The sequence below is a fragment of the Nothobranchius furzeri genome, chromosome 11 (genome assembly GCF_043380555.1).
Source record: "Nothobranchius furzeri strain GRZ-AD chromosome 11, NfurGRZ-RIMD1, whole genome shotgun sequence".
NCBI classification, from domain to species: Eukaryota; Metazoa; Chordata; class Actinopteri; order Cyprinodontiformes; family Nothobranchiidae; genus Nothobranchius; species Nothobranchius furzeri.
Genome location: NC_091751.1, coordinates 60,340,978 through 60,368,964, shown reverse-complemented (window position 1 = coordinate 60,368,964; position 27,987 = coordinate 60,340,978). Strand labels below are relative to the sequence as shown.

At 40.9% G+C, this 27,987-nt stretch overlaps 1 protein-coding gene across 7 annotated transcripts in view; it reads right to left on the bottom strand.

Annotated features, from left to right (window-relative positions):
• Nucleotides 1–27,987, bottom strand: part of astn1 (astrotactin 1) — a 556,409-nt gene that overhangs the window by 349,483 nt on the left and 178,939 nt on the right. For 2 of the 7 annotated variants that reach the window (XM_054746696.2, XM_054746703.2), the window contains exons 6-8: nucleotides 13,753–13,902; nucleotides 11,890–12,042; nucleotides 8,152–8,319 (exon numbers count right to left, since the gene is read on the bottom strand). In XM_054746696.2, the coding sequence (XP_054602671.1) occupies nucleotides 8,152–8,319; nucleotides 11,890–12,042; nucleotides 13,753–13,902 (471 nt within the window). The remainder of the gene's footprint in view (nucleotides 1–8,151; nucleotides 8,320–11,889; nucleotides 12,043–13,752; nucleotides 13,903–27,987) is intronic. The other 5 variants (XM_054746699.2, XM_054746707.2, XM_054746711.2 and 2 more) reach the window with 3 other exon arrangements.

Below are 27,987 nucleotides of genomic sequence, written 5' to 3'. Positions count from 1 at the left end.
AAAGGAATTCAGATATGTATGAACTCAGTAACAGAAGGCAGAAACGGTCAAAATTTTAAACAATAAATTATCTGAGCTGATGGCGGTAAAATCTTCATCTTCTGAGGGATTCTAGAAATGCTGGTCTCTTTTATGCATTTTAATTCTTGGTTTGATTTGTCATCCAACAATAAGATCAACAATTTGACTTCTGCTCTAATTAATAATGAAACAAAAACTTCCTTTGAGGGATGAGCAGTAAATATGGTTCTTTGATTATTTAGTGAAGCCCAATAGCTTGTTTGAGGAAGCTGCTGATTGTCACATGTATGACCTTTAATTATAATAGAGAAAGTACCTGAGAAATTACAGAGCACAGTGCATTCTGGGTACATGTAGAACTTTATCTGTGTAACCAAGTAAGCAGAGTACACATTTAGATCCACTTTGTTGTATTGTGATGTAAATGCTCGCATAGGTTCAACTGGTTTAATTAACATTTCCCTTGGAAATAAAACAACAAGATACATTTTGGATCATTTTTCTAAGCATTGATTTTTGTGGATTTATATGGTTCTTGCTGCAGCTCAAATATTAACTAGAAAATCAGCTACGTAGCTGTAATTAATCATTCATTGTTTAAAACTGTGTTATTGTGCGTGGACAAGCTGGGAGAGTCAACTCCGCATCTTTGGCGTGCCTACTCTGGTTCTAAAAATGCATCAAGGCAGCACCTACATATTGTTCTATAGGAAGCCGGAGTCTCACCGTCTTCCACTTGGCTCATGGGTCCCGTCACAGAGAGAAAAAAAAAATGAATGTAGGTTAGTGGAGATATAAAAATTATTCTCTGGTCTGCTTTCCCACATATGTTGCACTTTCGATAAAATAATAAATGCATATGTGACTTTCGACTATGACTGTCATGTAATTTTAGATTTATTTGCTTGTAAAAATCCGTTATTAAAATTACTACAAATCAGACATCGCATATATGATTTCACCGTAGAATCTCTTCTCCACCAGCGTAGCTGCTTCTTACCACATGACCAGACTCATAGTGGTTTTCTCCATGTTTAATGTTCCTTCTTTCATCCTGGAAAAACGGATTCAAAACTCACAACGCTAACCTCCTCCTCTCCTTGGTGTCTGGTTTGATTATGTCATTTTGGTGAGACAAGCAGTTGGAGCCCTCTACATGTTTTCACACAACACCTAAAATAACTTTTGCTGCCTGTTGAGTAAAAGCAATTTCTTGGAATCAAAATGCATATTTAAAATTCACACACATCATTTGTGAAATCCATGGCACATATGAAACGGGATTGGTAAATAATATTTTCCAGCCCATAGACTCTCATTCACAATTTTTTGGCACTAGGGGACCCATGGTCTATAATTGATATATCTATAATACTGTTCACCCTATAGCAAATTAAATAAATGACGTTTTGCACAGCTGCAGTTCTGTGTGTGTGTGTGTGTGTGTGTGTGTGTGTGTGCGTGCGTGCGTGCGTGCGTGTGTGTGTGTGTGTGTGTGTACGTGTGCGCACATCAAATGAAATAGAAATATTCACTGCATGTTCAGAAGCTGATTATCATTTCGAGCACACAACATAAATCCTCACAGTTAATTAACGTGAACCTGAAAGCAGAAAAAAGAGAATGTCGTTTCTCCAAGTTTGTTACCCTTTGAGTTCTCTACACGACTATTTCCGTAAGTGAGATGACGATTTGTTTTTTCTCTCTTGCTGGGACAGAAGTTTACTCTCGACACCTCCACAGCAACGGAGAATGTGTCACATTTAACACCTCGCTTTGAAATTGTTGGCTGATCAAAATAGCAACGAGAGGGAGGTTATGAAGACATTTTAATTAGGTTATTAATACCACATGAACGCAATATAAATGAGTCAATGTCTTTTATTTAACAATGGAAGATGAAGCAATGGTGGCTCAAATTAAACGTTTATAAAAACAAAGGGCTCATCTCAGACACTTTTGTTTCCAAGTTGCTGGAACAACAAAATATTTCATATTATTCTGTTTCAGGCTTTCATTTTCCTCAGAGAATCTGCAAAGATCAGAACGGATTAGCATGAAGACAAATGATAAAGAACTTGTTAAACAAAATGTGCTTTTATTCAGTTTCATCAGCACTGGGAATGTGGACTGTGTTGAATAAAATATAATTTACAGTTGAAAGTTGGCGTGGTAGAGGACGACGGCTCATTAAAAACAGCAGTTTTATTGTTTCTTCATATTATGTGTGACGTTTGTGGTTTTGAGCCAGACAAAAAGAAATCTCTCAGATGTTTTCTTTCTTATAGAAATGTTTTTTTTTTACACAAATATTTTTTGATGTCCAATCAATCACAGCCTATTGACATGCCGCGCTTCCTCTTCATGGCTCATATGTGATTCATCATGTTATTTCAGGCACGCCGTTGAGCCTGCTTATACGGCTCAAAGTCATTTATCACTCATCCAGCTGCATCACCGCGACCCTGAAATTCATTCACACTCACTGCAACTTGAGGAAATTCATGTGGATAGATGAAAAAAAGCAAATGGGAGAAAACTTTTACATTAACTGGTAATGGATGAGCAAAAACACATACAGCAACGCAATCATGTGGATCAAAGCTGCAAATACTGAGAAAATATCACATTTAAGACAAATAGCATTTATGATAGGTTTTGTTTTCCGGGTGGATTAAACATAAAAACATTTTTTTTCAAGTGCATGTTTTTCTATCAATGTGACAGAGTATTATTAGAATTAATGTTACCAATCATTAACCCAAGCAGCACCAAGACTGATATGCATTCAAATCCTGGAAAGATTAAAAAAAAGTGTATCTTAAAGAGGCATTATGGAAGTTTGACAGCCAAAACATGTATAGAAATAATACATTTCTTCTTCATACATTCTCCTGCAATGCCCTGGTCCTGTAGAATGAGCCCTGGCATTTTTACTGTGATTGCCTGTTTTTCTGTAAAATCACAGAAAAAGAGAGATGCTCGGGTCGAGCAGGCTGCTTCATGCGCGTTCACGCTCAGGCATCGCCCGTAGCATTTGCTATCAGTAGCTTTAGCAGCAGAGAGAGAGGTAGTGCCAACTCAGCGACTTTGTCACAGTTCCTAATGCCTAGTGATGAACCTAGCTACATTTCTGAGGACCCTTAGCTACTTTCTGTAGAACTTTCTTCTAGATATTTCCTGCAAATCAGCAACAAAATAGCATTTTCGCTCCGAAAAGTTCTTTCGTCAATAGTTCTTTGGTTTGACGTTGTTTCAGGTGTTATCAAGGATATAAATGTTACAGATACTTTGAATGCTACCAGAGTGTAGCTCACCTTGCAAGATGACTGACTCCCATGCAGAAGACCTGGGTTCAGTTCTGGATGTGATCATAGTTTATTTTATTTAGAGTTTATTTTGTACATTAATGGTATATTTTTTTACTGTAAGATGCCCAAATTTTTATTTGAGACTCGCCGGACGCCATTGAATTCACAGATAAAAAAGATGTGGGTTCAACTTTCATTTTGGAACAATTTTTCCAGCAAGGGAAGGGAATGATCTGAGCATGCAGGAGGACTGACCCATCTTAAACCTTTGTCGGCTGTGCTGAAGAGAAAGGTACAGAACCAAATTATTTAATTAATTAGCTGCACGTTCTCCTGTCCTCTGTCCTCTGGGCCACACACACACACACACACACACACACACACACACACACACACACACACACACACACACACACACACACACACACACACACACACACGGGACTGTCTCAGCTGTTATTCTCGTTAAGAAGTGTGCACGTACAGCATGCGTGCCTCGTGCACGAGCCTACTATTGAAGCTGCCATTACGCTTTTAGCCTGAGGGGGTAATTGCGAGCATAAAAATTCAAAAGTCCATGAAGTCCCTTTTAGTACATGCAAAACACCAGAAATAATTATTTTATAAAGAGAAAGCAATATAAGTTACATTTAAATAAACAAGGACTTCATAGCATCCAGTTGTTCAGCTTTTGCCTAATTTTCCCCAAAAGACAGTTTTATATATTTCTAACAACCTGCTGACCCAAAGTCTCATGCCCTCCTCTGGAATAAAAGCCTGGGAGAATGATTTGCCCTTTCGGGGTTTTGAGAGGCCTTCTAATCATTATGCCAAATGTTTACCCAATCATCACAATATAAATATGAAATTTGTTATAGATTCTATTTAACAGTAATTACTATACAAAAAGTGGGTGCATCAGATCTGTTTGGCTCATGTTGTTCTCCTGGGACTCTGGACTCATTTATGCAAATGTCCTGGGATTCAGGAGCTCTGGGTTAAAGTACTTTGTTGTATTACTGATTTTTACTAGTTTATGCATCTCTGTCAGCAACTTTGCGCTCACATATTGACGGAGATGTTTTATTTTTATACTTCTGCATTAGTGTGTCAGTGTTGTGAAGCAATCCTCCACCAGGACAGCCGAGGGTGCAGCACTTTTCTGGGGTATCCTACCATCAATGCAGTCACGTCTCTGGTGTGTTTATGTATTTCAGAGACTTTTTAACGCAAATACATTTGTCCTCCATCTCTTCATCCACTCATGAACAAAAGGTTTGCTGCGTAGCTATTTTCGCGAGGCATTCTTCAATCTGCTCTGTGTCTGTCGTTAGATATCTTCAGCTCTCGTTTTATTTTTTAGGCAGAATGATGGTGCTGTTGACGAAGCTAAAGGAATCGGCATCCTGACTACCGTTGCAAGGATTACCCGGTTTGACTATTAACCACGGTGTGAAACACTGCGGTTAACCCACCACAAAGACGCCTTCAACACCAAAATTCAGAGCGATGTCTGCAGAGCTGGCAGAAAAAAAGTTGCAACACTCCCAATTTATCATCTCTGACATCATCATGCAGACAAATTAGCGCCAACTGAGTCAGATTGTGTTAGGGACTGAACAGATGTAACAGAACAATCCAGTGAACGACAGTTCATATTGTGTTGTTCTACATTTCCTCTGTATCTGTCTACAACAAGCTGTATGGCAATCCATTTTAGCATTTAATCAACAACACCTCTCTGTAATTCCTGTTCTACATAGCAATAATATAATTTATCCTTGCCCAAATAGTATTCTTACTGATGAAATTAGAAAAGACATGAACAAGTACAAATTACATTCAAGTAATAAGTAATATTCATAATAACAACTGCACTAGTAGGAATTTGGCATCTTAAGGTGTCTCAATCCTTCAGTGCTAACCCCGACCAGTTAAACATTTTTGTCTTTTTTTCAGAAACTCCAAAAAAGCCATTAGGCAAATATAATTAAAGGCATCATTCACTGGAAAAAAATCTGTTTTATGATTGTTTCTGATAATCAGTCACTCTGACTTTTTCATGCAGGCTGAACATGAAAATAGTCTCCTACACCTATCTCCTGCATTGGCCTCTGATAGAAAATAGACGATGAAACTCTAGGATTAGAAAAGCCTGACAGATCTACGTTACACTGTCACTGACATTCATGGCCTCACCCATCTTGACTCACAACGGGGAAGGCTGTTGTTGGACTAGTGTCCAGGAAACAACAGAGGACACCACTGCTAGAAGAAGCTAACTGTTAGCATTAGCAACTCCACCAGACAGCAGATCTCCTCCAGGCTTTTGTTATTTGTGGAGGTAAAACATCCATTCATCTATCCATCTTCTGAACCCGCTTTGTCCACGTAGGGTTGTGTGTGTGTGTGGGGGGGGTGGGGGGTGGGGAGTGGGGGGTGGGTGGTGGGGGGGGGGGGCTGGTGCCTATCTCCAGCAGTCAACGGGCAATCAGGCAGGGTACACCCTGGACAGAGAGCCAGTCCATCGCAGGGCAACACAGGGACACGCAGGACAAACAATCATACACACACACACACTCACACCTAAGGACAATTTGGACAGACCAATCAACCTAACAGTCATGTTTTTGGGGAGGAAGCCGGAGTACCCGGAGAGAACCCACGCATGCACAGGGAGAACATGCAAACTCCATGCAGAAAGATTCCAGGCCGGAAAGCGAACCCAGGACCTTCTCGCTGCAAGACAACAGCTCTAACCACTGCTCCACTGCGCAGCGAGGTAAAACATCAACATTGCAAATAGAGTGAATTATTCTAAGCAAAATCTCTGAAAAGGAACAATAGATATTGCAGGGGTTCAAAACCTCTATAGAATGTAATCATGCTGTTGATCAATATTTTGTAGAATGTGTGTGTGACTTATGTGTGTTAATACAGATGTGAAATCAATTCATGTACAATAATCATGGTAATCGTGAAACCATGATTATTTCTCAGACTATAATCATACCAAAATGTATAACCGTTGCAACCCTAATCCTGTCCCACAGCCTTGTGGTCTCTGTTGCGTTTGATGGATATTTAGAAAAGTGGGCTCTACTCCATCCGTCCTTGCGAGACTGTTGAAGAGCCCTTGTGACAATAGATAATTGGTGTTGCATGTCTCCATACCAACGCTGACAAAGAAGTACAAACTAGCCTTTAGTGGTGTCCTTCTCCCGTTGGCTTACTAAATGACTCGCAGCTCTCCCATACACACAAAACCCGTAGAATCTGGCTTGCAGGGTTGATTGCAATGAAGAAAATCATAGCTCAAAGATGAAAACTGTGTAATAATTTGTCGTTTGTGTCTTGGCTATATGGAACTATCATTAGATACTTCAGTTATGTTGCACTGTGGATGGACTTGATAGGTAACCTTAACAGACTGCTCACCGACTGGGATGGACTGATTAGTGGACATGGGGAAAGACATTGGAGGGGTTGGTTTTGAATTTGTAATGTTATAAACAGTGTTGTCCTCAAGGCTTCCTAATAAAACAATTATTGAGAAAAATAAATCTTTTTCCTTCTATTTTAATGCTTATTTCACTTAAACTTAACGGTGGAAAGTTTTATTATTATTCATCTTGCATTCGCTCGACTTTTTCTGTAGAAGAAAAATAAGCCAAGGCCATGTTTTACCTTGAGCATTTCAGTTTGCCATTTCATTATGCTTTAAGCACACTTCCCTTCACAAGTATGTGTTCAAGGTCTCGTTTGGAGGTTGAATTGGAGTGATTTGCAACAGGGTATAAGCTTCCTGAAAAGTTCCAGTTCCACAGGTAAGACTTTGCACGTCAGAGTTTATGAACTCGACATAAAAACACACCCGGCGTCTGCCATTAAACAATAATAAGTGTGAGCCATAAATATTAAGGTTTATAAATAGTTTTTGTATTTAATATTATAATTTTGTTCTCAAATTGAAGCATGAAAAAAATAATAATAAAGGGATGGAATTTAGGACTAGCTTTTATGAAACTAGTGGTGATTATAACTATTACCAAGATGAATCTTTAGCTCAAACCCCAATGACCTAGCCTAGTGAACTAGACCAAATTCTTGCTTTGCAAAGTTTGGTCTAGGCATGCTCCATTGGAACCTCAGCAGCTCCTACCAGGACTTTGGATAGCCAATCACAGCTCTCTAGAGTGGTTTCAAACACATAAAGAGCTGTGATTGGTCCATAATGGTGGGCCAATCATAGTGCTCTATCTGCTTAATGAACAAATCACAGAGCTTTATCCGCTTTGTGGGCCAATCAGGGCACTCTATATGCCTGGTGGGTGGGATGATGCAACAGAGTGAAACAAGAGTATGTCACATTCATTGTCCAGTGGAATGCGGAGGATGGCTGCTTATACTGAGCCGGGATTCTCTGGAGGTTTCTTCCTGTTAAAAGGGAGTTTTCCTCTCCACTGTCGCTGCATGCTTGCTTAGTATGAGGATTGCTGTATAGTCACTGACACTCGTCAGTGACTTGATGCAATTTGCTGGGTTCCTTATATAGGAAACATTATCTCTGGTTGGCTTAATGAACTGTGAATTGGAATGTTTATTATGTGAAGTGCCTTGAGACGACTCTTGTTGTGATTTGGCGCTATACAAATAAACTTGAATTAAATTGAATTGAATTTGAAATACAACGGTAGAACCCACCCCACAACCGAGAGCCGTCAATGGAGCGTGGCCAGGCTAAATAATATATTTATTTAGTCTGGCTTGCCAGGCTACCAATGACCAGTACAGCCTTTACTTGGTGGGCCAGACTCACCAGTTTCTGGGTCACACTGGTGTTCACAGGGATCCAGTAGGCGCCGTCCACAGAGCTCATTGACCCAAGGTCCGCTGGCGTTCTGCTGGTAGTACAACAAGAGCTGGGCTGGGTTGAGCCAGTCTGAAGCATCCAACTGGCTCCCCTGCAGCAAAATGAACCTTGATCCTGAAAATGATGGAGGAAAGAAAAGTGCAGGGTAGCAGAGCAACACACATGGAGGAGGGAGGGGCGAGAAGAAAGGAGGCATAGTGAAAAAAGGACAAAATGAGAAAAAGTGACATAAGTGGGGAAAAATCTTGCAACAATGATTATGAACCAAAATGAACACAGAACAGCTAAAACACCCTTGTCTAAGTGTCTCAATCTTAAAGAACAAATCCACAGTAGGTATTAGAGCTTGTAACGACATTATAAAGACAGCACCAAACAGAATGAATCGCTCTAAGCTGAGATGGATTTTTGTTGTGAGCAACATTTTTTTCTGAAAATCCATCAAATAAAAAAGTAGCTTTTTCAGTAAAAAAAAAATAAAATACTCTGATGTGACATAAAAAAGGATTTTCTCAATAGAATCAGAACATCACAAACTACAGCAGCTGCTGAAGTGAAAGATTCAAACTGAAAAAAATATTTAATAAACTTAAACCAAATTAAATCTTCCCTATAACATGATTTTGTTTAGCACCAATCTTATGCAGCTGAGCCAGACAGACATTGAAAGTCTAATGGACGTTTTTATGATTTTTGAAGACAATTGCTTTTATGACATTAACACATCTGATTTAGTAAATTTTTGTCTGCCTCCTATTGGTGAAGGAGAGAGCTAACAGGTTAGCAGACAGGATGCATATAAATAAACTGGTTTAGAGTTATTTTGATTGCTGGAGGTTATTAACTCTGAACAAAACTACAGCTATGGTACTATTGTAGTTTTTATTAAGTGTGATATCCACAAAATGCTATTAAATAATAATGGTAAACTTTTCTCCTTATGTGCTGCAGGATTCTATGGTGGATTTAATTTAATCTTCATATAAACACTTAGTCACAGGTAATCTATGTTTCCATAGCTGCTTATTGTCTAGCAGGATGATAATTATCATAATTTAGTCATAATTTAAGTTGTTTCTGTTTGATTTCACTGTAAAGTTTTATCCGAGGAGAGGAGGGAGGTGTTTGCGTACGTGAGTAACACACTAGTGCTGTACTGAAGCCACGTGTGTGTGTGTGTGTGTGTGTGTGTGTGTGTGTTTATCTCTTTGTGCTTCAATCAAACCTTTTAAAAGTTCTATTGTTTGCTCATAAATATTTATTGGTTTACAACCCAGGCTCTGTTGACAAAATGTAGCAAGTAAAATGTAATAATTTTTCATAAATTTTCCTGTTTGTTGCTTCTTATACAAAAGATAAAATAAAGAAATAGAAAAGAAATGCAAGTTTGTGTCTTTGATTGTGAAGGTTCGCCTAACAGTAACAGAATAAGTTTTTGATGTATTATGTAACAAAAGTCTGTTTGCAAACAACAAGATATGAAAAATGCAAAATAGGAAAGTTCTGCGTTCTCCGTGAGCATTAACGAGGTTTTCACTGACTGATTTGACAAAAGGCCAAACCAGTCAGATTTATAAATGAGCACGTTCAAAACCAAATCAGACTAAAACTGTTCTGTGTTGCTGATACTCAGAAGCTTTTTTTTCCACTGAAGGTGTTTTAGACCGCAACATCATATATAACGTTGATAGTGATAATCAATGTGGGGTCTGTACTCGTCCAGAAACCACGCTAGAGTCAGTGGAATCCTCCTCACTTAACAATAAGGGTCCCTTTATTAATGTTACTCATTATTAAGCAGAGTTTTTCCAGGCTCAGACTGAGGCAGAGGTGGTACCATCCTGACCATGCGCCAGCACATGCGTGCTCTGTGTCTTCAACTGCCTCACTTTTTTAAAGGCATAATATTTTGTTGTTAAGTGTTCTAATCTAAGCTTCTGTTGATTAATTGAATATTCCATTTGATGACGTTTCATGTGAAACAAAACTGGTTTGCTGCTAAAAAATATGAAATAAAATTACAAAATTATCAGGCTGAAATAACAGACTCTTATTATAAAAGGCTTAATAATGCCCTAAGTAATGGTAATTAAGAGACCTTTATTGTAAAGTGTTACTGAATCATTTTATCAGAACATAAAGTTTTCTGTTTTTTAGCATTAGCGTCATTGACTCACTAACTGGCAGCATTACCTGATAACGTGAATGGCTTTTAATGTAACGTGTTTTTACAATTACCATATTACAGCAGGAGGGATTCAGTGTGTTTGTTAGTGTGTCCTACAGATCAGGATTTGGCTCTTTCCTCCCTTATTTCTCTTCTGCAGGTGTCTCTGACTTCAGAGTTGTATGCTTCCATTCTGTGGTTGCTGGCATGAACTGTCCGGTGTTTATTGTCCCTTTCAGTCTGCTCTCTCAGTTTTCTTTCCATATGTGCGCTGGTTGAAGCACATGGCCACCCTCCCTGCACATGGCTCTGCTGGTAATTTCTACCTGAATGAAATGCCCAGGTTTCCCAGGTGGCCTAGCATGATGACACTATGATGGTCCTGGACCAGAGTTTGAAGCAGAATCAGGAATAGCATCCCTTTCCATAAATTTAGGGAGCAGGTGCACTCAGCTTAAATCTAAAATGATAACTCCTAACCGCATTTGGACTTGATGCTGCTTCCACGTTAGTCAAAAAAAAGAAGAATTTGCTCCGGCTGGCGGTTCTGAACTGAAAGCATAATTGTCCTGCATGGGCAGCAACACAAACTACTGAGGCAGCGTTGTTTTCTGTGAAGTGAAAGGCGAGGAGAAAGGTGTGACTGTACACTTTCTGTGGCTTTCATCAGTGGAGCTGAAAGGAGACTCATGCACAGCTGTTGGCACTGATAGCATTTCCCCCCCACAGGGGTGGAATCCAAATTTTCATCTGATTCACCGTGACACTAAATCAAACCTGATGAGATTGTGCAGACATTTATAAAAACATGCTAAATCAATCCCAGTGTTGTAATCCAACAGGTAGAATTGCCATCTTTCATCTCCTCTTTCAAAGTTACCTTCTTGGATGCAGCCTCAGAATTTTAATTTCTTTCTGGCAAGCTGGCGTGTACCACCAGAAAGCTGCAGCACACCAAATCAAATCAGACCTCCAGATGATAGATGAGGAGGCCTAGTCACAGTATATAATATATTTGGACTGCCAGCTCACTTCTGGAACAGCTGAAAAATGCCAATGAGCTAGCAGGAGCCAGCTCAGTGGCCACGGTGCCTTTTTCTCTCCTTTTAGGTGCATCTATGAAAATCCTTGGCATTGCATCAGGATGAAAGTGTGGTGTTTTCCTGTCATTAGCCTCGTATCAGAACGTACACATGATGGAGGGTTTTCCGCAGGTGATCACTCAGGCACTCTGGCCTAAATGTGCTGCGATGCTTTGAGAGCACATCTGTTCTGCGGTGTTACGTGGGGAACCCAAGGGGAGGGTGGTCGACCTGGCATTTACCTTTGTCTTTGAGAGGAAAGCAAATCAGCAGCTAACTACAAAATGCAGGTACTTGGTTTGAGAGATATAGTGAGCTGAACTCCCCAGAGAGCGGCTGAAAAATACCAGCTCAGCCCCCCCGGGGTTTTCAACTTCCACAGGAGTGCGTTAGGAAAAGCTGCATCGACAATCTCAGAGCGGAGTAAAGCCTCACCGTCAGCTATGAGGTGCTCCGGCACATGTAAGATTACTCGGACTGAGGGGCTGCAGGAGAGGTGAGATGAGTACACCAGGCCAATCACGCAGCTGATGACACTGATCAGAGTCAGGGTGGTCTTATTGATGGGGCTCCGCGGGGACCCTGCTGCTGGGAGCAAACACAAACAGGGAGGGAGGAAGGTGGGAATGTGAGACACATGTGAAGGAACAGCCGTGCTTTATTTCCATCTCTTTATGTGATAAACACACACTGTCGCACAAACAAATACACAAACTGCCTAGACAGGGAGTCGTTTTATAAACAAGTAAAAAAAAAAAAAAGATTTAACACCAACGAAAACGACCTTTGGATCTAAACTGTCGAGTCGTGGGGACACCAGGCATGGCTCAGTGGCACAGTAGTAAGGCTTACCTTTGAAGGGTCTTACCTTCCAAGCTGGGACGTGTGGGGGGAAAGAACGAGAGAGAGCGGGAAGGGGTGGGTGGGGGGAGGGGGGCACGAGTCTAAATAAATAAATAAAAACAGCTCAGAGATTGTTTCGCAGCCATCCCTCTTTCCTGTGCTCTCCTCTGTCAGAGCAAAAAAATGCTGCTCTTATCTCTTTTACTCCAGAGCGAAACACAGAAAGTGGTAAACATGACCTCATACCCACAGGGGCCAGCGTGCGCACACACACACACACACACACACACACACACACACACACACACACACACATACACACACACACACACACACACACACACACACACACACACACACACACGATGACCTTGAATATAAATACTTTGTTTACAGTGGTTACATTTACACAAGGCGAATAATTCCAGAATGCATTGTCACTTTTAAATAACTTTTGTCTCCTTTTAAAAGCCACCCAAGGCTATCCTTTAAACAAAAGCCAAATAGAACGCTGACCTTTTGTTTTGTGCTTAAAGCGAGTTTATTTAATCAAACTTAACAGGGAGAAAGAAAAACAGGATGTGGGCATCATTTCACCTTTCTGACCTCTCTTTTCTGGCTTTCTTCCCAATGTTTAATGTAGAGTTCAGATTTTTCATTATATTACCCAGAGAGCTGATTTGGTTAATTTAAAAAAAACATACCAGAGAAAAAACAATAAAATAATACTCAAATGTTCTTCTCTAATCTTTACATTAAAAAAAAAACAAGCAGCGATTTTTCTCTCTGGATGTAAACAACATAGTTGGACCACCTTGCTCTTTTCTGAAACCAGCCTCTAATTAAAGGTTTTACTTTCGGAGGCGTTGCCATATTTGTGACACCTGTACATACGACAGGAGAATAATTGGCTCGGAAGCTTTGTTAAGGCTTGTAACACTTTCTGACAGCAACTACTATTTTGAGGGAATTGTTTATTTTTCCCTTCTCAGTCTCTCTTCCACAACCCATTACTGTACATCAAAGCGGCGATGACACGGCATGCTGACAGATAAAGCGTGCTCCACCACTTCACTTTGACAGCATTTTGCACTGGATCCTCCTCAGAAATAATATTTGTCCTGAATATTATTTCAAGCTAAAGTATGGGGCCGTTAAAACTGGGAGATGCATTTGTTTTAATCCCACGTGGGCCCTGATCTCATCATCTTGTCAAATTCACTGAACAAGATTGTATGCAGATGTGCTGAGATCAGTTCTGCATGCTCACAACCACTCTGGACACAACGAGAGCGCAGACATGTACGCGTTTCCTCCAGGAGGGAAACTCATGGGCACACACAAAAACAGAACCATCCATCTGCTATATGTGCTGAGGTTACTTGTCATGCCTCATTGCAACAGTAATACTGTCGGGTGGGATAGATTGTTTGTAGGTGTATGAGTCCTCCTTACCCCCAGAGCCCCACGCGCTGTTGGCGTTACCATTTCTCATACCTCGACTCCGGCGCCGACTGCGGTTCGGGTCGGTGTAAAAGGCCAGCTGAGGCTCGCTGTCTGCCTCCGTCCCAGAGTCCCCGTCTGGGTTCAAGAAAGTTGAACCCGCTGTTGGATTCACACAAAAATACACCTTCAATGACGAAGGAAAAAAGGAAAAGATGGACCAGTGGTGGAGGCGTATTCCTTCTGTTCCCTTTTCGTGTAAAGGTTTTATCTGTTTCATCCATTTGCATCCTGTCCTGACTCCTGCTTCACCTTGAGCTGATTAATTTTACGAGTCGCTTAAAGACTCATTTTAATCGTCTGGCTTTCACCTAATCTGTTTGGTAACTGTTTTAACTGATTTTAATAGTTTTTATTTTTGTTTGCTATTAATGATATCTGTTTCTTTTTTATCCTAGTTTTATTGGTGTCTCGTTTCTATGTATTATTTGTGCTGTGTTCAGCGCTTTGGGTCCTCCTTGAGGATGATGGAATGCCCTATACAAATAAAAGTTGATTGATTGATTGATTGATTGATTTAATCCACAACGTCTTAAATGCTGATAATTTAAATAAATTACAGCATTTTTGTAAAGCAACAAAAAAGGATCAATTACCAAATCAAAGAGCAATTAAATTCCAAAGAGCTAATTTCATGCATGTAGGTTTCTATAAGTTTTAATCAAACAGAATAGAAAAAAACAGATTTTTAAAGAAGTCATCTAGAATTTTCCCGTTTTCGGGAAACTTTAGGATTTATGAAAGGAAACTTAGCGGAAAAATGTGCGCAACTTTAAGTTGACTAAGGACCTGGCTTACGCACATGTTGGACATGGAGAGCACCTGCAGTGCTGCTGCTGAGAAGGATACAATTATGAAATCCTGCAGCATTATCACTTGTACTGCTTCGTTTTCACACAGAACAAGACCCCCCCCACATGCACACACATACGTGTGCACACACAGAGACATGCGTGCGTGCATGCACACACACACTCACACATGCACGCACACACTCACACACACACACACACGCACACACAGCCTGAACCGCAGAATACGGAATGCAGAATATCAGTAGGGGGACAGATTGAGACAGAATGTCATGTGTCTGTGACAGTGTGTGTCCTGTCACTGTGACCCAATTGATCATGCACCCTGGCTACTTGGACAAGGGAGATCTCTTTTTGGGTGACTGGTTAGCGTGCGCGACTTTCACCTGGGAATCTGGGGATCAAATCCCGATTGAACCATTTTTTTATATCCGCCACAGATCTCTCTGAAGAATTCACAACATTGACGGCTTCAGCAATGCTGTGCCACTCCGTGGATTTTCTCTTATTTGTTTTGCAAAAGCACTTCCTTTCATTTCCCCACCTCATCCACAGGTACCTCAACTTCTGGTTGTGAAATTGTGCTTCCTTGATCTGCGTTCGTGATCAAAATGCTGCAACAAGCCGGCTTATGTATATGCATGAGATCCACAAGGCAATTTGCATTGACCATTTATGGCAGAAAGTGGGCGTGGTGAGGGCGGGATGTGACTAAAAAGCAGCTGAGAACCTTTCTCATTAGTCTCTGATTTATGAAGCGGAGATTGCGTGCAGCTGTGCGTACTCCATGTTTGCTAGATCACAAACCTACTTGGCGTAAGTACATTTTTTTTGCTGAGCCTAAGTACGATTTTAGTAAGGATTCTACGCAATGTTTGATAAATGAGACCCCTGCTGAGGCTGCAATGTAGTGTGGCTACACTGATCTGCAGAACAACAGTTTGTCTAAATTTCCAGGCTAAAATTATGAAATATTTTTTGAAATATGTAAAAATTATTGTCTTACCCGGTACTGTGATATAATGTGGCCACAAGTCAATTTGATTTATTTTTTCTGCCATAGAGACCTATGCAATTTCAATTGAGTGCCACTTTGCATTAGCCAATAGCAATAGACATATGTGTGCATTCACAGAAGTAGCTAGAATGACAAAGACTTGGTAACACTTCTTATGGATAAGTAACTTAAAAAAACATATATATCTATGAATATATAAAACAATTGTTAAACACTGTATTTCAGCTCTGTTGCACAGCTAGAGGTGTGCATTCATGAACAAGGGGTGGTGCTTCCAGGCATAATCAGAAGTAGGGAGAAGGGCTTGAATTGCAATTAATAATGCCCACCTATAGATGGTGCCCTCTGACACAAATATATATATATATATATATATATATATATATATATATATATATATATATATATATCCAGTTTTCTGTGTTTACAATGCCAATAAGAAACCCAATACCATCTGGAAGGTGAGCCAATTTGTTTCAAATCTTTGGAAATATGAGTACACAAGAAATTTACATTCCCATCTTTTACTGAATAATTATGTCAGGTAAAACCTTAGTGACCGTGTTTCACCATTATTTATTTACTTTTTGCTTTTGCATTAATCAACTCGGTCACTCCACATCAATCTGTGGTGTTAAGGATGACATGGATATGATGTTTGTGACATCTTGAGTCTGAAAGTTCCTTTCTGCTTTCTGTTCGGCTGTGAGAACTGAAATTCATTCTCTGTAAACAGCATTAAGCACCAATTTTAATTATATTGTACATATTTAGATGGGGAATGAATACGGTATTTAAAATGGGCCGTAAAATGATGTGCAAGAAACATACAAAAAAAGATACTGAAGAGTTAAGAGAAACAAATCACATCAATCCTGTTTTCTGTAAATCTATTTTTTTTTTTTTTTGGTGCCGAAATTACATTTTTCCTGAGTGTGTTTTAAATGAGGACTTAGTTATATTAAATTTAAAGACTTTGGTCTTTGGTCACTCGTTTTTTCAATACATTCACTTTCTCGTATAAATGAATGCATTGTGAGTTGATCTCTGTAAGAAAAAAGTTCACTCCTGTTTCAAGAACTAGGACTCAAAGGAGAGGTGAGCTGCAGACAGCAGTGTTATCATTCGAACATCTTACATCTGATTGGCTGGCAACAAGGCTGTTTGCTCTGCAACATGGATGTTTTGTCGCCACAGAGTTGCTATTGCTAACAGTTAGCTTCTTCTAGCTGAGACGCACTCTGCTTTTTCCTGGACGCTAAAACAACAGCCTTTCCTGTCACAATCCAAGACTGATGAGTCCATTCCCAGGGGTAGAAGACTATTTTCATATTTAGCCTGCATGCTAAACTCAGACTAACTGATTATATTTAAAAACATAAGTAAATGCGGTGTTGGTTTCTTACTGAACGTGTGCACTAAAGCTTGTTTACAAGTGTTAGCCGTCTGTAACTCACAAAGTAAGAGGACAAATCCACTAAAGCAGCTGTTCTGTCTCAGAGGGATATATGCAATCTAAAAATAAATAAATAAATGAATAAAAAAGACAACAGTGCTCTGTGACATGAGCCTTAAAATCCTAACCAAGAGGCAGCATTTGATTAAACTGGAGACGGGTCCTCAAATACAATGGGGGAGGAAATGGTTGGCAGCAATGTCAATGTGGCAAAGTGAAGAAGACTTTTTTCATGGCAGCAGCTTCATCAGCTTTTCATGTTGTTGTTTCAGAACAATATGCACTGGAGATATGAATGTGTTGCATAAACATTACTGGCAACCATGACTATCTACCAGCACAGATGTTAGCGTAGCTTCACTTCAAAAGTAGAAAGCCTTTTTTTGATGACACTATGGTTTCAGAAACATTTTTTTATGCTGATTTAATAATCAAGCAATACTTTGTGTGTATTTTCAATTCAGATGCATTTGCAAGCAGAAAACACAATCTCTTCTTATACATTATTTATATTGTATAACTCTGTAGTGAGAAAAAGATATTTATGTACCTCATTTGGGAGGAAGGAGGTTTACGAACACAGCTTCCCAATAACTAGAACCCCACAATACCTACATAGATCATGAATGTGTAGCTCAGCTCTAAAACTATCTCCCATCCAAACAATCAATTAAAATGTTAATGCTTCAGACATTGCACCCAACAGCTTTACCAGAACAATGAATCCAGTAGAAACATTTATTGAACACCATAGTGCTGTAAATGGTCGCTTCTAAAAGCTAACAATGTGCAAAAGGATAGGTTTCTCAAATTATTTTCTAATCAGAAATTTCTAGAAAGCAAACAAGCTACCAAGAAAAAATTTGGTGGAGAAAGTTGTAATGATAAAAAAAGGTGTGATTTATAATGCCTTATGGGTTGCAGGACTCTAGAAGGCAACATATGCAATACAGGCTTTTTCCCGTAACTTAGACAGAGCTCTTATCATAAGTTTTGATTTATTGTTATAATCAATGTAAGTAACAGTTTAAATAAAGGTGCTATGATCCATGAGTTTATTATTTTTTATTTTATTTTTATTTCTGACTTTCATTGGTTAAATTTCATAGAATTTTCATTTATATATTTTTGTCAGATTCAAGTTATTTCTGTGACCATTGTAAGTTTTGAACTAGGGTACCAACTATTTTGTCCATGTTTTTATTAACTGTGTCCGAGATAAAGTCTTATTCCACAGTAGCATCATTACTCCTTATTGAAACAATAAACCATGCAGTAAAGAAATACATGATTTATCTGTTCTGCAGACAAGTTTGATATGAGAGAAAAAACATAACAGGAATATCAGACTTTTTCAGCAAACTAAGACCTCCTGGGTGATGGCTCAATGTCATACAACTAGATCTGTTGTTTATTGTGTCCAGAGACGCCTCCAGGAAATTTTGATGGGGTGGCCAGATGGGCCAAAGAAATTTTTGGGGTGGCACACTAAATCGGTCCTTGTGGTAACTCTGGGAGAGTTTACCCTGTGGCGATTTTATTAAAAACAAACAAACAAACAAACAAAAAAACACTACTTATCCAAAACATTTAACTTAAAATTTACAAACACAAACATTTCAGAAAAAAAAAACATTTCAGTTATTTAAAATGTTATAAAATTTTATTTAAAAATTATTTTTTTGTTTTAGTTTAATTCACTTGTTGCTGTGTTCACAAAAAACTATGGATATAAAAACTTGTTTTAATGGTGAGCAGCAGAAACATGCATTTTTATTCTGATAATTCCTTTACTCATGAATGGTATTAGTTTTATTTATTTTTTTACAATTATGTCTTGAAGAAATACGATCAATTTATGGTTTGAGTGAACATTAATCCGATTCATTAATACTGGCTTTTGCTGGGGGGGGGGGGGGGGGGGGGACTAAGGGTGTTCACAGTTTAATTAAATGTGATTTCAAAATAAATCTTGCAAAATCAATAAGTGGCCACCACAATTCTAAAACTGGTTATTTAGTCCAAATGTATCCAATCACTCTTCATTTTTATCTTGCAATAAATTTACACTCAAGATTAAAATAACATGATCTTTCACTTTTAAATACCTTCCCTGTTAGGTAACCTTAGTGCTTTGAAAAGGACTCTTGAGTCCATTAAACATGCTGACATTTGAAGAGAAAAGAGGCGCTGGGGCCTCCTCAGCTAAAAGTGGTGAGAGATATCTCTTCCCTTGCTTCACACACATAGAGAAGGTGTCTACGGAGAACGACAATACCTCTGTGTGCATATTTTCTAATAAGAGTGAACGCCTTTAGCTAGAAACACTAACAACAGCAACCGAAAGCTGCGTGAAGCAGACCTGATTCCCTGCTTCATTCACGTGCAGGTGGCTTTGAGGAATGCTAATGTGCATCTGGTACTGGAAAAAAAAAGAAACCAAAATATATATACAGTATTTACATGTATATAGGTGTTTATATATATATATATATATATATGTGTATGTTTGAAAAGCAGGAAGGTACTTTTATACAGGTACACATAACTATTATTAATGTTGTATGGAAAGCTCTGAAAATGTTTTCTTTGGCTCTTGGAGCAAGTATTTACACTATCAATAAAGCAGATACAAAAACAACAAAATAGCTGAGAAACCAGCCATCCATTCAACTGTCTTATTTATAGATCTACTTGTCTTATTTGAGCCATAGGAGTTTTGTGTTTTTAGGTGTCCTTAAAAACAAGAAGCCAAGATGTCCCAAGAGTCATGCTGAGTTCCTTCATAAATTAAACATAAGTGAAAATATCTGGGAGAATAAAAATATGGGAACTGCCGAGGATGATATGGATACTTCTTTTTGTATCAACTTTGGAATTGTAATTCTCTCTGATAGTTTGTGAACAAGCTCTGAATTGTCATTAATTCAATTTTCTTCTGGCGTTCTAGTTTTTTTTTTTTTTTTTATTATGTGACATATGTAAGTGATAGTGAATGGTCACATGAAAATTCGAAAAATGACCATTTGAAAATGTTGCCGGGAAATGTCTCACCAATCCTTCCAAGTTTAACCTTTCTCCTTCTTTTTCACGTTGCCTGGTCTTTTGTACTACGACACTAAGAGTTCTGACATGAAAATGAGAGTGGATGGGAAGTTGCAGACATGTAAATGTTAATGCAAATGAACATCAAGCATGATGGAGTAAAATAAAAATAAAATGCAATATCTTAAAGGTCAACTGTTGCATAACGAAAATATGTAAACAAGAGGTTGCACACAAACACTCCATTCACACCAATGTTTACTTCATTGATTTTTTAAAGAGCACTCATTTCTCAAGGTGATATGGATGAGAGTGATGACATCATCCTGGTGTCCTGCAAAGAAACACATCTAATTCTAGTCAAAATTATGCCAGGGTTCTCAGCAGCTTAACAAAGCACGTTTATGTTTACAGCTACTGCAGACATTCATTAAAAACTTATTTTCACACCACAAATTGTTATTTAAAAACAAAAAATATTAAAGGTTTCAACACGTTATTAAAAAGTAGCACATTCATAAATGTATTTAAACATTTATACCTGCATTGATAAATTTAAGGTAAAAGGTTATCGTGCAATGGAAAACCAAAACAAACAATACAAACATGAAATGTGGACTTAAACAACATTGAGAGTGGGCCTATTATGTAAAGAAGGGTACTAATTATTTCCCTTTTACAGGATTAAAAAAAAAACCAATACATTACTGGCCATTATAGAGAACCTATAAGTCACACCTATCTATTTCTGGACCATGGGTCCCTGGAAGAACAACAAAATATAATGCAAGTCAACATATTTTCTATGTGTCATGGATTTCTCATATGATGTCCGTGAATTTTAAATATGCTTTTTGCTGCCAAGAACATGCTTATTTTCGAACAGAGAGAAGCCTTATTTCAGGTTTTGTGTGAAAATATGTCTAGGACAACAAATGCGCTTCACCAAAAATACGTCATCAAACCAGACACGGAGAAAAACTGTGGGAAAATCTGGCCATGTGACAGTTGCAAGCAAAGCTAGGGGGAGATTATGTGGTGGCGTCATATATGCGACATACCGTCTGATTTGTAGACATGCTAAATACGAATCTTTACAAGCTGATCAAAATCAAAGTATGTGACTGGCGTGGTCAAAACACATCATTAATTTTTATTTAAATAGAAGTACAACATATGTGAGATTCAGGGCTTAAGACAAAGCAGGTTAAAATAGCTCTTTAAGCCTCATTGACTTGTGTTAAGTTTTAGTTCTTCCGAGGACCCGTGGTCCGACCGGAAAGGGAGGAGATTTAGGCTCCCTATAATAGAACTGCTTTAGCAAAGATCTCAATGGGTTAAATGTGCAATTTGTAAGACATCCTATGGTCAAATGTGGTAACTGCTGTGCATTTATCATCACCCCCTTTCTGTGAGTTTCATGCCTGTTGCCAGTTACGAATCAGCAGCATAACATTCTAAATGACAAGCAAATATGAGTCACAGTAACTTGATAAGTAGATGAATAAATTGTCATATCTTGTGTTGGCACCCTTCGGCATTTTATGGTAGGGTGCACTTACTACAATTATTACAGTAGTTAGTATTCGGCATTACAGGAAGTGTTTGCTGTCTTACTATTAGCTCACTGTTATAGTTCTGAACAACTCATTATTATAAGTAAAACAACACGATTGACTCATTATCCACTTCACACATACGTTTCACTGTAATATTGAGTTGTTGGTCATTGACAAAGTAGCTTGAGATATTTTTAGGGCAGAATATTTGCTTATAATTCACTATTAGCATTGTTAGCTCAACATTAGCCTCTAGCCTTCCTCATGCAATATTAAAGTAAAGAAGAAGGTGCAGTGGCTTCTAAAGGGTATTGTATTTCCAGGTCGCTCTGGTTTACCAACTTTGTTTCTTTAAACTCCTCTCAAGCTTTTAACCTGCTGGTGGCAGCTGGCACTACACCATTAGCTTGCTGCAGATTCGGCACTGACTGTAAAAAGTAATTATGCTTTAGGATTTTTTGAAAGGAGAAAATCTAACAACACTCCACTCAGCTGAGAAAAAAAAACTCTGTTTAAATGTAGCCTTCCTTCCAACATGATTGAGACATTAGACTGTTTTGGAATTATTTCACTGTAGCATTGTTACAAATTGCACCTTTAACATTCTATTGTTTAACATTGTACCTCCTGTCTGATGTTTGTTGATGAAGTACCAATGTGTGTGATTTCAACATATGGAATATATGCTTTTAGGTGCATCAGATGGGAATTGTAGCATCAACAAGTCACCCCCATGTCCTGTTTTTGTTTTCCTCAGCAATTGAACTAGGTTCATTCACTGTGCTGATTGAAATCACTTGATTTGGTTGCTGAGCTGAAGAAAAACATGGCATGGCGATGACTTGTTGATGCCACAATTCCCCATCTCTGCTTTGTTGCGTGTATGATTATAAAGTTTGAGCCATGTTGATGACACGTCTGTAACGTTTGGTGTCAGACCCATCCATCCATCCATCCTCATCTGCTTATCCATCCATTTCCATCTGCTTATCCGGAGTCGGGTCGCGGGGGCAGAAGCATAAGGCGAGAGGCCCAGACTTCCCTCTCCCCAGCCACTTGGGCCAGCTCCTCTGAGGGAATCCCAAGGCGTTCCCTGGCCAGGTGAGAGACATAATCCCTCCACCGTGTCCTGGGTCTACCTTTAGGTCTCCTCCCGGTTGGACATGCCCAGAAAACCTCACCAGGGAGGCGTCCAGGAAGCATCCTGACCAGATGTCTGAGCCACTTCAACTGGCTCCTCTTGATGTGGAGGAGTAGCGGGTCTACTCTGAGCCCCTCCCGAATGACCGAGCTTCTCACCCTATCTCTAAGGGAGAGTTCAGCCACTCTTCGGAGAAAACTCATTTCGGCCGCGTGTCTTCGCAATGTCGTTCTTTCGGTCACTACCCAAAGCTCATGACCATAGGTGAGGGTAGGAAAGTACATCGACCGGTAAATCGAGAGCTTTCCCTTCTGACTCAGCTCTCTCTTCACCACGACAGACTGGTACAACGCCCGCATCACTGCAGATGCAGCACCAGTCCGCCTATTGATCTCACGCTCCAGTTTCCCTCACTCGTGAACAAGAACCCCGAGATACTTAAACTCCTCCACTTGGGGCAGGACCTCATCCCTGACGCGGAGAAGGGATTCTACTCTTTTCCGAATCTAGAACATGGTCTCAGATTTAGAGGAGCTGATTCTCATCCCAGCTGCTTCACACTCGGCTGCAAACCGCTCCAGCAAAAGCTGAAGATCACGTTCTGGTGAAGCCAACAGGACCACATTATCTGCAAAAAGCAGAGACCTGATCCTCAGACCACCAAAACGGATGCCCTCCACACCTTGGCTGCACCTAGAAATCCTGTCCATAAAGGTTATGAACAGAATCGGTGACAAAGGACAGCCTTGGCAGAGTCCAACTCTCACTGGGAACGAGCCAGACTTACTTCCGGCAATGAGGACCAAGCTCTGACACCGGTCATACAGGGACCTAACAGCCCGTATCAGAGGGCCTGGTACCCCATACTCCCAGAGTACCCCCCACAGGGCCCCCTGAGGAACACGGTCAAACACCTTCTCCAAATCCACAAAACACATCTAGACTGGTTGGGCAAATTCCCACACACCCTCCAGGATCCCCCTAAGGGTATAGAGCTGGTCCAGTGTCCCACAGCCAGGACGAAAACCACATTGCTCCTCCTGAATCTGAGGTTCAACAATCCAACGGACCCTCCTCTCCAGAAGCCCTGAATAGACCTTACCAGGAAGGCTCAGGAGTGTGATCTCCCTGTAGTTGGAACATACCCTGCGGTCCCCCTTTTTAAGTAAGGGGACCACCACCCAGGTCTGCCAGTCCAGTGGGACTGTCCCCGATATCCATGCAATATTGCAGAGCCGCATCAGCCAACACAGCCCCACAACATCCAGAGCCTTAAGGAACTCCGGGCGGATATCATCCACCCCCGGAGTCTTGCCATAGAGGAGTTTTTTAACCACCTCAGTGATCTCAGCAACCCAAATTCCCCAGACTCTGCTTCCTCACTAGAAGACGTGTCGGTGGGCTTGTGGAGGTCTTCGAAGTATTCTGCCCACCAATCCACAACATCCTGAGTAGAGGTCAGCAGCACCGTCCCCACTATCGATAGTGTTGGTAGCACACTGCTCCCCCCCCCCCCCCCCCCCCCCCCCAAGGCGCCGTATGGTGGACCAAAATCTTCTTGAAGCCATGCAGAAATCTTGCTCCCTCCCATGCCCAGGTTTTTGCGACCACCCGTGCCGTGTTCCGCTTGGACTGCCGGTACCCGTCAGCTGTCTCTGGAGTCCCACAGGCCAAAAAGACCTGATAGGACTCTTTCTTCAGCTTGACAGCATCCCTAACCGCCGGTGTCCACCAGCGGGTCCAAAGGTTGCTCCCACAACAGGCACCGATGACCCTGCGACCACAGCTCTGGTCGACCTCCTCAACAATGGAGGGACGGAACAGGGCCCATTCAGACTCAATGTCCCCTGCATCCACCTGAACATTTTGGAAGTTCTGTCGGAGGTGGGAATTGAAGCTCCTTCTGACAGGAGACTCTGCCAGATGTTCCCAGCAGACCCTCGCGATACGTTTGGGCCTGCCTGGTCTGACCGGCATCCTCCCCTACCATCTGAGTCAACTCACCACCAGGTAGTGGTCAGGTGACAGCTCCGCCCCTCTCTTCAACCGAGTGTCCAAGACATGCGGCCGCAGGTCAGATGAAACAACAACAAAGTCAATCATCGAGCTGCGGCCTAAGGTGTTGCGAGTCCCCACATGCCAAAGACAGTGGCAAGCTGAAACACACTGGACTGGCTTGTGCGAGCAAAATCAGCCAGCCGACAGGAGCTGGGCTGCAGGTCAAAAAACTGTGGTCAGAAACAAGGGTCACACAAGGGTCACAGGGACAAGAGGACAGAACTGGGCAAAGGGTCAGGAGACTGACCCCACCTCTTTGCCCCACCCCTGGCTTGGAAAGATGGGATTGGAGGAGAACAGAGTGAAGACAAGCCCATCAGATCCAGAAGCCCTCTCGGGAACATTGGAGAGAAACTGAAGAATGCTGCAAAAGATGATGTAATGACCTGTGTTAAGAAGAATGCTGCATGTAGTGAAAATGACACCAAATGTTTTGTGTTAAACTACAAAGTGTGTATCTGGTAAATGACCCCATGACCTTAAGCTGGTCCAGGAAGGGTATATAAGAACAGCTCTGAACAGCAGAGAGGGATTGAGAGATTCGACAGCAGTTGGGGCAGAGGACAGAGAGGAGAGCAGATGGGGAGGGGTCATCCCCCGTCCAAACTTGGATGGGGGATGACAGAGAGAGAGACTAGAAGGGTTCTTGGGGAGATTCTGAGAAGACAAGAGCTAGTGTAAACTAACTCTTATTTAATCATTTTGAACTAATTCCTCCGTGGGGGATAGCAGTTGTTTTTCACTTTACCCATTTTTTGTATTTTGATTTTGTAATAAACCTTTTTTGAAAAAGAAACATAATCCTGATTCTTTCAGGTTTTCTCTAAAGCTTCACGTTTGGGGCCCTGGCCATAATTGCACAGAGGTAAGCATGTCGAAGATCGGTCTCTGAATTATCAGGACTTACTTTACAGTTTATAACAGAATAATATAAAGAAACCTTAAGATAAGGGAAGTTTTAACTTTCCCCTCCTTGCGAGTAACGAGTTGTCTTAAGGGCGATAAAAGCAAAATATTCGAGGTTATTTTGGCTCTGATTGCAGGTTGAAAAAGTCTCTAATCAGCTGGAAGGTTGGATTAATAAATAAATTGATAAAATTATGATAGCCTGATCAACTAGCATAAATCATTTTATAGTTACCAACCTCCCACATAAGCTGTTAGAGGCGCAATTAATTCCGGGTAATCCAAACAATTGCTGAGAGGCTTGGCTTGCCTCCAGACTTCTCTCTAGTATCTTAACCAAAAGGTAACGAGTTTAAAAGAAGTGTAATACTCTGGGGCTGGCTATTCGTGCAAGTCATTTCACCTTTAAAATAAAAGGCAAGATTCTAATTAGGTAGTCCAAACCCGGGTCTAGTACGATTATACTCGTCGACACACCCCCGAACCCTGATGGATGCACCGTCTCATAAGTTCTAACGGAACTGGGTTTTAAAGGAACCGGTAAATGGGACGGGCACGCGACAAAGGTATCCTGGTGCCAAGAGCACTTATGGACACCTTTATGTCTGAACATGGTGTTCATTATGGACAATCCATGACTGGCACAGAAGTCCATTAACAAAACACCGCTCAAATTCAAATCGGGGGGCCGTTCCTCCCAACCACACCTTTCTAGGTCTCACTGTCGTTGCCCACATGAGCGTTAAAGTCCCCCAGCAGAACGAGAGAGTCACCGGAAGGAGCACTTTCCAGCACCCCCTCCAAGGTCTCCAAAAGGGTGGGTAGTCTGAACTGTAGTTTGGTGCATAAGCACAGACCACAGTCAGAACCCGTCCCCCACACGTAGGAGGAGAGAGGCTACACTCTCTTTCACTGGGGTTAACCTCAATGTACAGGCACCAAGATGGAGGGCAACTCGTATGCCCACCCCTGCTCGGCGCCTCTCAGTGGGAGCAACTCCAGAGTGGTAGAAAGTCCAAAACCTCTCAAGGAAACTGGTTCCAGAGCCAGAGAAGAAGAAGAAGAATATATCATTTCTATAGCGCCTCTCAAGAGAATCACGAGGTGCTTCATAAAAACAAAAAAATGTAAAAATATAAAAAAGCATTTAGAAAATGTTTAAAAATATATTTAAAATGAGCTAAATAGACAATTGTGATAAAAAATGTTAAGAAAGAGAGAGTGAGCAGGAAAGAGGGAAATCAGTGGAACTTGAGGAAGGTGGAATAAGTGGGGAGAGCAGAATAAAGAGAGAGTGGTGAAGAAGGTCATGCAAAAGCCAGCTTGAACAAATTAGTTTTCATCTGCTTTTTAAAGGAGACCACTGAGTCCACTGATCTCAGGTTCAGGGGGAGAGAGTTCCAGAGTCTGGGGGCCACAGCAGCAAATGATCTGTCACCTTTGGTCTTTAGCCTGGTGCGTTGCACAACCATTAGGCTTTGATCACTGGACCTCAGGGACCTGCTGGGTGTGTAGGGACTAAGAAGATCACCAATGTAAGATGGTGCTTGTCCATGTAAGGCCCTTTAGACCAGAACCAGGATCTTGAAATGAACCCTTAAGTTGACTGGCAGCCAGTGAAGCTGGAGGAGAAGTGGGGTGATGTGGGTGTGTTTGGCGGACTTGGTCAGAAGCCGAGCACAGGCATTCTGCACCACCTGTAGATGGTTCAGGAAGGTTCTGCTCAGACACGTGAAAAGAGAGTTACAGTAGTCTAAGCATGAGGAGATGAAGGTGTGGATAACTGTCTCAAGTTCAGAGCAGGACAGAATGGGACACAGCTTAGCAATGTTCCTGAGATGGAAGAAGGAGGAGAGAACAAGAGAACTGACATGAGAATCCAGGGTGAGAGCTGGGTCAAAGGTCACGCCAAGATTCCTGACAGAAGGTTTGGTGTGAGAAGCAAGCTGACCAAGAGAGTCTCTGACTTTGGGAACCAGCTTGTCTGGGGCACAGATGAGGATATCAGTCTTATCTTCATTCAGCTGAAGAAAGCTCCCAGCCATCCAGGTTCTGATAGAGTCCAAGCAGGTGTGTAACAGCTGCAGCTTAGACATCTCATGGGGCTTAAAGGAGATGTACAGCTGGATGTCATCTGCATAAAGATGGTAGGGGATTCCTTTGAAGGAGCTCAGGATGTGCTGAAGAGGAAG